Source organism: Petaurus breviceps, unplaced genomic scaffold (genome assembly GCF_028583685.1).
Source record: "Petaurus breviceps papuanus isolate PSGF00001 unplaced genomic scaffold, PetGlider_PUasm1.0 91133, whole genome shotgun sequence".
NCBI classification, from domain to species: Eukaryota; Metazoa; Chordata; class Mammalia; order Diprotodontia; family Petauridae; genus Petaurus; species Petaurus breviceps.
The window spans coordinates 5082328-5096421 of record NW_027187419.1 but is presented as its reverse complement, the minus strand read 5'-3'; the positions used below and the strand labels follow the sequence as shown (position 1 = coordinate 5096421).

At 40.3% G+C, this 14094-nt stretch overlaps 1 protein-coding gene across 2 annotated transcripts in view; it reads right to left on the bottom strand.

Moving 5' to 3' along the window:
* Positions 1 to 8494, bottom strand: part of USP28 (ubiquitin specific peptidase 28) — an 87579-nt gene extending 79085 nt beyond the window's left edge. For both annotated transcript variants that reach the window (XM_069080594.1, XM_069080596.1), the window contains exon 1: positions 8378 to 8494. In XM_069080594.1, coding sequence (XP_068936695.1) covers positions 8378 to 8434 — 57 coding nt within the window. In that variant the 5' untranslated portion in view covers positions 8435 to 8494. The remainder of the gene's footprint in view (positions 1 to 8377) is intronic.
* Positions 8495 to 14094: the final 5600 nt, after the last annotated feature.

The following is a 14094-nucleotide window of genomic DNA, read 5'->3' as shown; positions in this document are numbered from 1 at the left end:
GGAAACTTAGGCAAACAGGGTTAAGTGATTCGCCCAGGGTCACACAGCTATTGTCTGAGGCTGAATTTGAACTCAGGTCTTCCTGAGTCCAGGCAATTTCATTCAGCTTATTTAGTGCCACACAAATGAATATCTGGGAGCAAGGTCTGTGACCTGGCCCTCAAGGCTGAATTTAGTACCCATGTTATTTAAAATACCTTTCACAACGAGTTAATTTCAATCTAAACTCCTTAGGAGGCACTGTGTATATATCCTCCTAAGTCTAGCTTCACCTCATCTGTCTTACCTTACTGTTGCCATCTACCTAGCTTCCCTAACATCCTCCTTTCCTACATGTCCATTCCCACCTGCCTTGGTACTTTTGTTCATTCTGTTCTCTCACCTCACCTAATTTCACTTCCTTCCCACTTGGTCAATAAACTGCCATGGTAGCTAGGTGATCAGTGGACTGAGCACTAGAACTGAAGTCAAAGAAGACCTGAATTCAAATCTGGCCTCAGACATTTACTAGCTATATGACCTTGGGCGAGTCACTTAACCTTTGCCTCAGTTTTTTTTCACCTGTCAAATGTACTTACCTCCCAGGGTTGTTGTGGGGATAAAGTGAAATAACATTTGTAAAAGCATTTTTTCAATCCTTAAAGCCATATATATTTCATTTGAGAGATGACTAGCTGCACTGGGGAGAATGGGGTGTGGTTTAAAGACACTAAAAGTTCACTTAAAGATATATGAAAGGTAGGGAGAAGGAATAAATCACATCTAGTGTAATAGATGTGTTTTGTCTCTGACTATACTGTAAACTTCCTGACTGATGAAGAAGCTCAGACTCTGAATGACTTGCTGAGTCAGAGTCAGAGGCAGGATTTGAACCCAAGTTGTCCAACTGTATATCCTATGGCTCTTCCTCCTATACCATGCTACCTTTATGGTTTTTGGTTTCCTCACCATTAAAATGAGAGGATTGGCATCAATAATCTCTAAGGATCCTTTCTAGTTCTAAATCTATGAAACTATGACAAGAACAAAATCATAGGCTTAGGTTAAAACCTCATATCAATATGCTGTTCAATAATTACTAAATTAAATAAAATGACAATGGCCATTTGAAAAATTAATTTCAAACTATTCTAATACACATTCCTTAATCTCTGTAATAACATGGTTTGTGATTCTACACATTTAATTATACCACAAGCCAAATCAAATACCCCCAAATTATAACAATTATATATAGAAGCAAGCATAAAGCAATGCAAAGGCAACGGAACTGAGTGAGGTTCTTCACGTTCAGCTTCAACCACTGACAAGCCAAGTGACTTTTGGCTCAGCATGCACCTTAACCTCTCTGAAAATCAGTTTCTCCACCTACAAAATGTGAAAATTGAATCAGTTGATCTCTAAGGTCCCTTTAAGTTCTGACATCCTATAAAATATAACACAGCTATCAGACCTCTTGAGATTCACATCCCAGCTTCTTCAGGACTTCTGGGCTTGTTTTCTCAATGGAAATTTACATACTTCACTTGACACTAACCTTACTATTACCGCCTATGGGCAGGCCAAGACCTGTTAGGATTTAACACTAGTTACAACCTATGTACAACCCTTTTGCCAAGTATACAGTTTTCAAAACAAAGAACTCTTCTATTCTAGCCCTAGAGGCAAAGAAAATAGACACTTATACACAAACCATTAGTGAAGAAACTCAGGCTTTTTGACTTCCACAAAGCTCAGTGGTTTTATGCAAGCTCCTTCAGCTTTATGGGCCCAAGTTTTCCTGGGTAAAGAGAAGAGTAATTGTCACTTCACAAGGAACCATAAACAGTAAAGAATCAACCTTGGTAGACAGGATATATGCAAATGCAAATTGGTCTTGACTCATACTATAAGTATTTAATTTACAGTGGATTAGGAAAACTGCTAGAATCAGTTAAACAGCTGGTGAAGAATAATGACCTTAAAACCATCACCTAAACCCTTTCTCTTGCAAGGAAAGTAGGTCTTCCTGTAGAGATGAGACTTTAAAGTGCCATTCAAATACTTCAATGTAGAGATGTTCTTCTTACCTGTCTGCAAGCACACACTTCCTGACATCATTTGTTTATGCTCTGTAATATGTTTCTCAATTTTAAATTAATAAACAATTGATGTAAAAGTCTATTCTTTCACTATATCCCAACATCTAAAAGGAAATGTCTTTTAACTTGGCCTGAAAAATCACTGCTGCATATTTCTAGTTTTAAAAACAATAGTGACCAAAGACAGTAATAATGCTATTAGGACTCAAGGAAAACACATTATTTTGGCAAGTGGATAAAAAAAGGAATTTAGCTATGAGCTACTGTAGTAATTCAAGTTAACATTTATTGAGTACGTACTAAATTCAAGGCACTGTCAGGGATACAAGGACACAAATGAAATACTCCCTGACTTGAATTTACATTCTACTGTGGGGTGGGATTGTGGGTGGGGGCAGAGGAAATACAACATGCATACAGATAAATGTAATAAAGGTATTTTTGAGGAGGGAGAGAACATAGTAATCCAGACATGAAGTAGACTAAAATAAAGGGAATTTGTCTCCTTCACACACACATTAAATGACTTCAGCACCTAATACAACTGAATATAGCAATTATTTTTTTAACTGAGAATTTTAAAATTTCGAATTTAACCAATTTCAATCAAAATTCAAATTTTTATATTGAAAAGAGAACACAAAAAGAATTGTACACAAAAAGAAATGTGTATTATGTCTTGATTTTCCTTCTGAGTATATGTAAATTCAACATGTAACTTTCAAAGCTGCCCTACTTATCTATAATCCTCCTGTTCTTTTCTATGCTTTAAAAAATATTCTTCCGTAACCCTCTTTTCATCACCCCCCTCTCCCTTCCCTGTTGAAAAAAAAAAACAATAAAAAACCCTTTTAGCAAATATATATAGTTACAGTCAAGGAAAATAAATTCCTACAGTGATGCTGTTTTCAATATATTCCTCATTCTGTACCTTGAGTCCATCACCTCTTTGTTTACTGGCTGACTTACAGAAATTTATCTATTGGGGAATGGCTCTTGTTCTTAAAAGTTTTAATCAGTTCCTTACATATCTTGAATATGAGACTTTTATCAAAGAAACTCTATACCAAGATGTTTTCAATCAACTGTTTCCCATCCAATTTCACATGGGAAAGTAGCAAAAAAAAAAAAAGTTAAGTTTTGTTTTAATTTTGTTCGGTTTGAAATGCTATTTGGACACCAAGGTGAAGATTATAAGATCAAAGAATTTTAGAGCTGGAAAGGCCAGTGTAGATCATTCAGCCAAATACATATTTTATAGGTAATGGGAGCAAGACTCAAAGGAATTTGGCCAGGATTACTCAATAATGGGCAGAGATGTGATCTGATGCCCTAGTTGCCAGTGCTCTTTCTCCTTCAATTATTTTGTATTAAAAAAATGTATACATACCTTTATACACCCTACATACTCCCTCGGCTTCCTCATCTACACAGTGGGAATAAGAACAACAATACCTCCTTTAGAGAGTTATTGTGAAATCAAATGAGAGAATATAAAGTGCCTGCCTTGTAAATCTTAAAGTGTTACAGAAATGGTACTTATTACATATCTAATGTCTCATCCACATGACAGCTTCAAAGACCTGAGGAACCTTGTCATGTCTTCTCCCTTCCTAACAACCCCAATGCTTTCAGTCTTCATTTAGGATAGGATTTTATAGCTCTTAGTCAAGCTCCCATTATTTACTGCTTATAAGGTTACAGGCTGAGAGCTGGAAGTCATATTAGTTAGTCCAACTTCTTCATTGTACAGATGAGATAAGGGAGATGGAGAGAGATTAACTGCAAAGGGCCACACAGAGAGATGGTAAAAGTCAGAGCCAGGTCCTCTAGTCCCAACACCAGTCTCTTCTGAAAAGTATTCTGCTCCCCCTCATCAACACCTAAAACTTGGTGACCCAATCTGAACGCAACACCACAAAACGTGGTCCCTAATCTTGTTCACTAGGCCTACTTTAACGTAGAATAACATCAAACTGTCTTTTTTTTAGTTGCTAGGTCACACAGCTGACTCATATTGAAGTGAGAGTGGCTTTGAAAAAAGAATTTAATTCATTTAACAAATCCATATTGAGAACCTATCATGTGAAAGACACTGGTAGGTGCTGCAAGAGACAAAGTCAGATTAAATTCGGTCCGAATCCTCAAGCAGTTTGCTACCTAAGAGAAGGGCAGAGAAGCAAGACAATGGGGCAACAAGGAGGTAATGTAAATGGAAAAGGGCAACACGCATGGAAAGGTCTTTGTTATAACTTTAAAGTAAGGGATACCTGTGTATGTTTGAAGGCAACAGAGGAAGATGAAGAGACTGAAATTTCTGGAGTTGGCACGGATTCATAGAAATAAGTCCCTTAGGAGAAGAGGGGAAAGATCTATGTAGTAGAGGTACAGAGATTCCTTTCATAAAGAAGAGTAAGAGGCAACAAAACCTTGATCAAATACAGTAGTTAAAGTTACTACCATATAATCCAAGTTAATGGTCATATCCCTCCTTTCCATTAATCAATAAACTGGGTTTTTTTAGGAAATATACATTAAGTGTGGGAGGAGGTGGGTAGTGGTTATAAGACACTGCTGTGTCCAAACAAAATACATAAGTAAATTTAAAAAAAAATTTAAAGAGCATTTCCTTTTTTGAGACTATATTTATAGAAATAAATACTCAACTGGAGCTAAGATGGAAGAGTCAGTCCCTGCTGCATAATCTCAAATTATTAATGAATAAGAGGAAAGAAGACATCTGCTTAGACGTGGATAGGTAAGGACTAGGAATCTGACAAAAGTAGAAGTTTAAAACAGGTAAGGAATTCACTGGGAAGTCAGTAATACAAGGAATAAGAGGGCTGCTCATCAAATTAAAGGCTACTGCACTTCTCACTATATCACTTGAGCCTGTACTGGTAAAAACATAATTGCTATAATCTAACACTTGCTTTTCTTTGATAAAAAAAAAAAATCCTTATAAGTAAACAGAACACATGGTGAGCTCTCTTCTGGTAAGATGCCATTTGTCAGTTTGTTTTATAAATACTCATTGTTTAGCCTAACACCCTTTGCAGCCGATGAAGCAACATTAGAGTTGCAGAAGCAAACCAAGAATTGGCTCATTAATGCACCAAAAAATATAAATGATCAACAAATCTTGGGCAAAAAGAAGTCAGTAAAACAAGAGAAAACAAACAGCTATGAAATCCAATTTTAAGAACTGAAGAAAATTAATAAGATTTTTTAAAACTGGAGAAATTATTAGGCTGTTATTCCATAGGAAGGTTAATGTCCCCTCAACAGGTGACAGGTTTCATGAGATCCCAAATTGCCTTCATGTGAATACTGCTATAATGCATAGTTTTGAAAAGTGGATGATGCCACCCCCTGTTGGGGGTGCTGGATGACGGTGGGGTGTAGGACATTTTTTTAAATAATGCAAATTAAAAAAAAAACTATTAGAGGGTTAAAGAAAGATTTCCAGAAGAGGCACTGAGTATTTTTTAAAGAGGGTGGTAGGTCAAATAAGTTTGGGAACTTCTGCATAATGCTTTCTCGTATTGTGAACTTAAGTTTAATGAAATTATAAAAGCCGGTAGATCAAAATTAATGGAAAATGTGATAACAGAATGATTGTCTCCCCCAAGGTTGTTATTTTGGCAATTTATTCCAGGACTATTACATTCTTTTCTGATCAGAATACTGAATGGTTATGTAAGGATCTTGTGACCAACTTTTAGAGTTTTAATAGTTCTGGAAGGTAAAGGAAGTATGGTATAGAACTTTTTAATTAGCAGCATCTTAGAGGCATAAGTCCCAGAAAACCATCCAAAGTCTTCAAAGAATTAAAGTTACAGGCCACCCAAAAGGCAATGGATAGATAGATATAAAGGATGAAGTTAAAAAAAAATTTTGTATCTTACCAGTGAAAGAAAGGAACATAAATGATCTTATCAGAAAAATGTATGATCAGAAAAGGAAGACAAGTTGAGATATAAACTATTCCATCGGTATAGCAAAATGTCATGAAATCTAGGGAAGGCGCACTACTTGTAGAAAAATGTGGACAAAGGTCAAAAGGCAAAAGACTTGGAAGGATTTCAGTTTATAAGGTTGGAGGAGATTACAACAGTGAAGAGATCCCTGTTCTACAGAAGTGTTGTTCCACTGTGTCTGACTCTTTGTGACCCTATTTGGGGTTTTCTTGATAAAAAAACTAGAGTGATTTGCAATTTCCTTCTCCAGCTCATTTTATAGATGAAGCAACTGAGGCAAACAAGGTTAAATGACTTGGCCAGGGTCACACAGCTAGTAAGTGTCTAAGGTGGTATTTAAACTCATAAAGATGAGTCTGCTCTAAACTTCTATGGAAGTATAAGTCCATTTTAACAATTAAGAAGAGGATGTTATTATTGATACATTTATCATATTGGAAAAACACATTTTTTCACATCAGATTCGTTCAAACTGACTGGCTAACTTAAGGCTTCAAAGCAGCAAGAACAGGAAGCCGCTCAAAATATGAACTAGCATTTCACTCTTCTTCATTTGTCCGAATAGAGTAAATCATCAGTATAATATAGCAAATGTCATCACTCTACAAGATACCAGGGATCAAACTACTCTTGCCTGTCACTGTGATTCCAAGCCCTCCAAAAATAGTTTTGACTTAACCAATCCTATTTGTTAAAGACCTAAATATTAGTTATAGCCCAAAGCAGATTAGGTAACACACAAGTTGAGAGCAATGACTGGGTGAAAACCAAGTTGATCTAAATGAAATTGCCATTAATAAGTACATGGTCTGATTACCTAGCAAAGCTATCATTGACCTAAAAAAAGGCCCACTGTCTTTTAAACGTTTCACTTCTCTGGATCACCGACAAAGTCTTAAAACTAAAATACTCTCCTCTGTCATTGTCCTCAAAACAAACAACTGATTTCTAAATCGAAAGGGGCAATTTTCAGCTCAATTTCCAGTGGTCATTTGCAAACAACATGTACTGAACTAGAACAACGTGAACATGAACAACATGAAACAAGAACTAGATGAAAGTCTCCCATTTCCTTATAGGGAGTTTTCTTTCTTTTAAAATAAATTCTAAATAGAGACTTCAAAGAAAACCAGTGCAACTTTTATGTTATTAGCTGTGAGTGAAACGTAAGAAATAAAAGACAAAAAGGTTTTTTTTTTAATGTTTGTGTGTGTGTATATGATTAGTTTGATGGTTTTGTGGTTTAGTCAATTCCAATTCCAAAATAAGACTTCTGACACCTAGGATACTTTCAATATTTCCAAAAACCACTTAGCGGTGTCTCCTCATTCTTTCTATCCTCGGAGAGGGGGAGAGTACAGTAACAGGGTATAAATGTACTTTTGTATCAACAATTTTTATAAAGTTAAAAGCAATTTCTGGCTTTCCAGAATGCCAACCTGATGCCAAGCATGAGTTTCCTACTTTGAGCATCCTACTTCCTGTTTTCAGTCACATTCTTACTTTCTCCCAAACCTTAGGTACTGGTGTTAACTACACCAGATTCCTTGGATAAGCACGCTGTTTCCTATCTTCCTTATTCTTTTATTGGAAACTGCTACCAACAAGACTACCCTTTTAAATATCTCCCTGCATGCTTTTGCACTTATCACAGCCTCTCTCTTTGAGTAGCTATTTCTGGCCTCGTCCTCCTGCCCCCTCCCCCCCACCCCCAATCCCACCGTTAGACATTAAACTACTCGAGAGCTGGGTCTGTGTCAAGTCTTTGTGGTCGAATAGAGCTCTCCTCTCCCCACCCCCACAAACCCCGGTAAAAGGGTGATGGATGCTAGTCTGGAAGGAGCTTCTGCGGAGGGGATCCCGGGGCTCGAGCATCCAAGTCGCTTCAGCTTGAACAGGTCCTTTCTGCCCAAACTTTCCGAGTCCTGGAGCATCCTCGTTGCACTAAGAGAGCCATCCCTCGAGGAGCTCCCAGGCCCTGAGCTCCCCAGGCTCACTCCCCAGCTCGTCAATCGATCGCCCGCCCGCCAGCCCCGGTCTGCCCGCTTGGCTGTCCAAGGAGCCCCTTCCTTCGGCGGCGGGCTGCGCTCAGCCTCCACCGCCGGCGGCTTCGCCCGCTCGCCCGGCGCCGGCTGCGGCACAACCGCCTGGCCGCCGGCCCGGCCTCCATCTGGCGGGCCCCCCTCCATGTCCCCGTCCTCTCCACTCCCGCCTCTGACACAGCTTCGGGGGCCAGACGCGCGCCAGCCCAGCCCCGCCCCGCCCGCCCGGCTCCGCCGCCCGTCCGCCTGCCTGCCCCGGTCCCGGCGGGCTCACCGAACCGTGGCTCTCCGCCGCGCTCGCCGCGTCCTCCTGCTGCAGCTCCGCCGTCATGGCCAGGACCACCCTCCCCTCCCCCCCCGCCCTCCAGCTCGCCCGCTCCCCCGCCCCCTCTCCCCCAACCCCCCTCCTCCGGAGTTCGGTTCCAGCCCCGCCCCCTTCACTCGCCCTCCCCTAACCTGGGCGCGCGCGCGCCCCAGGCGGGCCCACCCCTTCGCCCACACCAGGCCGTGCGCGCGTGCGCATGAGGGGGAGAGGTGGGGAACGAGACCGCTCCGCGTGCACGTCCGCTCGGGGTCGCCGAGGCGAGCGAGAGCGCGCTCGGCCCAGAGAGAGCCGCTCCCCCCTCTTCTCACCGCCCCCCCACCTCCGCCAGCAATGCCTCACGCCTCCTCACGTGACTTTGCTTCAGCTTCATAACGGTCGCCTTTCTCCTCCGCTTCGGCCCCGGCAGTTGGGGTTCGGGGTCTGTTGTCTGCTGGAGAAGGAGTTTTTGGAAGCATTGTTGGCCTTGTCCTCCTAATTTCGCTCCCTCTGGCCCCCTACTTCCCCACACTGATCCGAAGCCTAAATTTTCCCCTAGCTGGTGTTGAAACATGAGTACCGTCCCTTTGCAGAACGTGCTTAAAGTACCTGCTGCTTCGTTTAGCCCCATGGAAGCCCTTAGGTCTAAAAGGGGAAACTGAGGCATACCGCATTAGGCTGGGGCAGAAGCTCGGCGGCAAGTCATGCCCTAGAAGTAACTGGCTGACTCCCAGAGCGCTGCTTCTGGGATAGCCCAGCGTGTATTAGGAGGCTTTCGTTTAATTTCAAATTGAGAGCCAGATAACAATTCTAGTACTTTAACTACATGTGGGCTAAAAGCGATGAGAAACCGCCAAGGAGCAAGGTGGGAATTATAAAGTGGTGGCAAAGCCTGAAGGTCTGGGCACGAGTCCCACAAGTATAGTTTGCCCTGATAACTACCTTTGTGTTTGAGGGATTAGATTAAGGACAGTAGGTAGCTGTGCTCCTTTAGAAGGTAACAGACTAGAAGGGAAACGTAGGTCTCAAGATGGAAAGGGGTTTAGAGTCATCTAGTCCAACCCTCTCATTTTATAGAAGAGTAAAGTGAGTCAAAGTCAAATGACTTGTTCAGCGTCACACAGATGGCAAACAGGATTGAACTCAGATCATTTTGATTCCAAATACAAGGCTTTTCCCAAAGTACTACACTGCCAGGCGCCTTAGAGTTCTGTAGTCTAACCTCATTCCACTTAAGAGAAAATAGTTGTGACTTGCCTAGTATCACAATTGAAAATGGCAGAGCCAATGATAGAACCCATGATTCCCTAATTCCTTGTCTAGACTTGTAAACTGCTACAACTGTAATACTTTCGGATCAGGCCTATCAGCCACAGCTTTGGTGTCAAATTTTGCTATCCATATGGTCACTTTGAATGCATATATGTAGATTTTGGCACAGTTCCTTTTGCAAAATTGTTCTTTTGTTTTTGCATCACCTTTATCTTCCAATGTATCCAGCCTCCATTCCCCTACCCCCCCACCCCTGCCCCCACCCCATTTCCTCCCTGAGATCCATCTCTCCTAACAAAGAAATCAGAAAGAGCTGGACAAAAGCAATTTGCAAAACTAACCAATGCATACACCTCACCTTATGTATTATGCAGTGTTCCACACCTAGAGTCACCACTCCTGGATAGAAAGGAAGGAGGTATATTCTCATTTCTCATCTCTTGGGCCAAGTTTAGTCATTATAATTTTACAACATTCAGTTTTTATAGTTGGGCTTTTTTTTTTATCTTTACATTGTTGTAGTCGTGTGTATTTTGTTCTCCTGGTTCTTCATTTTGTATCAATTCAGGTTTTCCCATTCATCTCTGTAGTCATCACATTCATTGTTTTCTTGTTGTTCAGTCATTTCAGTCTTGTTGAACTCTTCATGATCACATTTGGGATTTTCCTGGCAAAAATACTGTAGTGATTTAACATTTCCTTCTCCAGCTCATGTTATAGATGAGGAAATAAGCAAACAGTTAAGTTATTTGCCCAGGGTCACCCAGCTAGTAAGTGTCTGAGGTCAGATCTGAACTCAGGAAGATGAGTTTTCCTGATTTCAAGTCTGGCATTCTATCCACTGTGCCACCAAACTGTCCTTCATTGTTTTCTTGCAGAACCATAATAATATTCCATTTCGGGGCTGCTAGGTGGCACAGTGAGTAGAGTGCAGGCCCTAAAGTCAGGAGGACCTGAATTCAGGTCTGGCCTCAGACACTTAACACTTACTAGCCATGTGACTTCGGGCAAGTCACTTAACCCCAATTGCCCTCCAAAAAGCAAAAAAAAAAACACAATAATATTCCATTACATTCATGTGTCATAACTTGTTTCTAGCATTTATTTCTCTGTGTGAATTTTAAAAATATCAATACAAGACTTCTTTCCACATGTGTATACAAATGAATATTTTCAGTATACAAATGAACATTTTCTTTTGTACTAACCAGGTGCAAATTAGTGCTGACTAATATTGCTGTACTGGATAAGAAATAGATTCTAACCGCTTCTAATTCCCCATGGCTGGGGGGGGATGGAGGTGAAGGAGGGGACAGTGAGAGGAGTTACTACTAATTCACTAAATTGCTGGGGGAGGGGGGGGCATATATGCCAGAGGGCATAATTGACACTAGTGTGATAGCAGTAACATTCATCAATGGTGTATTGGTTTTATCACACTTAACTCTATTGGTGCCTACAATTTAGGTTTAGGGAGCTGCTGATATTTGTGGATTTGCCTCTTTGCCTTTTGAGGCAAAGTCTTTTCTCAAAAAAGATTGATCTTTTTCTCATTTCAGTCTACCAAATTGACCTAGATTTGCTAGCAGTCCACACCTATATCCCATTACCTAAAGCTATCTATCTTTTTTTTTTTTTTTAAGCAATTGGGGTTAAGTAACTTGCTCAAGGTTACATGGCCAGTTATTTTGTGTGGGTGTTAAATATCTGAGGCCGGAACCAATCCCCAGGGCTCCTACTCACTGAGCCACCTGGCCTCCCTGAAAGCTATGTAACAGTATTTCTTCTACCCTTTCTTTGTTTAACTAGCTTATTGATTGATTTTTCTATGATGGAAAGAAATATATAAAACTTTTATGGGATATAAAACCCTGGAATGGTCACAATCTACATTGGTGAATGGAACACAACAGATTAAATCATGGATTCACCAAAATTCACTTATGCTTGGCTGTATCACTGTCTGTATTTTTCTTAATCATGAAATTTCCTGCCTTGGGAAGATTTTTCCATATTATCCTATACCCACACCTTAAAAAAAAAAAAGGAATTGTAACTCAATAGAAAATAATAGACCCAAGTTATGATTAAGCCTCCTTCACTTATGTTGAACTTGCTATGGCTCTAAATCTAGTAAATTATTGGAAGCTCCTCTTGCTCCCTTGGGTAAAACTTCCTTTGGGGGATTACAAATCTTGACTGTGGTAGTCTGCAAGAGACACACTGTCCAACACTGAACTTAATGAACAAGACCACATCAAATCTTGGCCATTAGTTGGCAGTCCTCACAGTGATCAAGTATCAAAAGTAGATGTCGTGGGACATTTTGCTGTCGCCAAAGGGAATCACTTTCTTGTTCCTCTGTTTAAAAGCCCAGACATGATGGCTGCAGAATGATTACATTATTGGATTTTAATCATTGCAAGATAACTTAGGGGGGAAAGCATTGTGAATGATGAGCAATAAACAAAACCCAGAGTAAGGCAACAAGTTAGAGGCATAATAAGGGTTCCAGAACACTCACAAGTAGTATAAGGAAATTTTGTTTTTCCTTTCTTAGCTTGTCCTAATGACAAGATTCTATTTTATAGGTTAGTGAATTTTTTTGATTTCTTGTGGTCTGAATCAAACTCAGAATATAGTTGGGATTACATTATAGTGACCATCTTAAATTTGTTGGAAGAGAGAATGAAAGGGTGGAGAAATAGAAGAAAGAAGTGGAATATGAGAAACCAGAGAAGGTAAATGTAATAGGGCAAAAGAAGAGAGAAGGGTAAAAAGAGAAAAAAACATGAAATTGATAAAAAAGGAAAGATAAAAGAACTGGAGAGAGAAAAGTATGATTGAGTTTATGTTCAATTTGCTTTGTAAATGGTAAATGGCATACTAGATAGAGGACTGGACCTGGAGTCAAGAAGGCCTAAATTCAAATTTTGTCTCTTCCTACCTGTGTGGCTATGGGCAAATCACTTAATTTCTCTCTTACACTCAGTTTCCTCATCTGTAAAATGGAGATAATTAACACTTCTCAGAGTTGTAGTGAGGATCAAATGAGATAACATTTGTAAATCACTTTATAAACCTTAAAATTCTATATTAATGCTAGCTATTATCCTCATAATTATTATTACTGGTTTCTGTCGACCTGGATAGAATAACTCAAGATCAGAGCAAACTGAAGTTTTCTGATGAGGAAGGGTCCATTGTGGGATTCTGCCAATGAAGAAATATTTTTCTCAGAGTGATCCCAAGGGTTCTTAATCTCTTCTGTTTCATGGTCTACTTGGCAGTCTGGTTAAGCTTAAGGACCTCTTCTCAAAATTGCATTTTCAAATTATAAAATAAATAGGATTACAAACCAATTACAGTATGTTGAAATATAGTTATCAGCAATTATTTTTAAAAAACAATTTCAGAGACCCCAGATTAAGAAACTTAGACACACTATAGTTGTTGTCCAAGCTACCTGGGGCCTAAAAATTGAGATCTCATTAAACATTGTTCTGAAGGAACAGGGTAAAAGGGAATGTTATTGATTGTACTTAGCTTAAATTACTCTAAAAGTAAAATGGTAGTTGCGATAGTATTGGCTTGGTTTTCAAATTGATTATGTTAAAACTCAGAGCTTGTTAATCCCACCTGTGGGATGGACTTGTTGATGTGAAAAGAGAGTCCTGAACTGGGAGGAGCTGGTGAGGTAGATTGGGAGAGACACAAGAGAGAGGCAGAAGAACTTTTTGGAAGCAGCACCTCGTGGAGGCAGAGAGAGACTGAGAGAATTGCTGGGGGCCACTTTGAATTGCCCTGGACTTTTGAGACCTGCCCCCTGAGCTGCCAAGGACTGAGGAGACATGGCTGTTTTGCTGGTACTTTGTCTGTCTGTTTTGATGTTGTTTTGCCAGATTTGTCCACTGGTGAAAGACAGTCCTTTTGTTGAAGAAGTCCTGGAACCTGGCTGTTGGCTAAGAGCTCCTGAGACTGTCCTGCAGACAGAGAGTGAATACTGTCCACTGGTGAAGGACAGTGCTGTTGTTGCAGGGGTCTGGAGACTGTCCTGCAGACAGAGTGAATACTGTCCACTGGTGAAGGAGAGTGCTGTTGTTGCAGGGGTCTGGGAACCTTTCTGTTGGTTCAGAAGCCCTGAAGAAGGATTTTCTTGTTGTATATTTACAGAAATCCTGGTAGAGGGTTTTGCTAATGTTTTCAGGGGTTCTAGGACTGTTCTACAGACAGAGGATGAATTAATGAAGGGACTGGCAATGTATCTTGTGGCCTTGCTAAGCCTTGTCTCCCCAGGAACTAAGATTGCTGAGAACTTGCCTCTTGTCAAGATGAAGAAAAGACCTCTTGTTTGGGTATTAAGTGCTGTGCTTAAACTTGATGTAACTCTGGGGTAGATTCAATTGTGATCCAGGGGT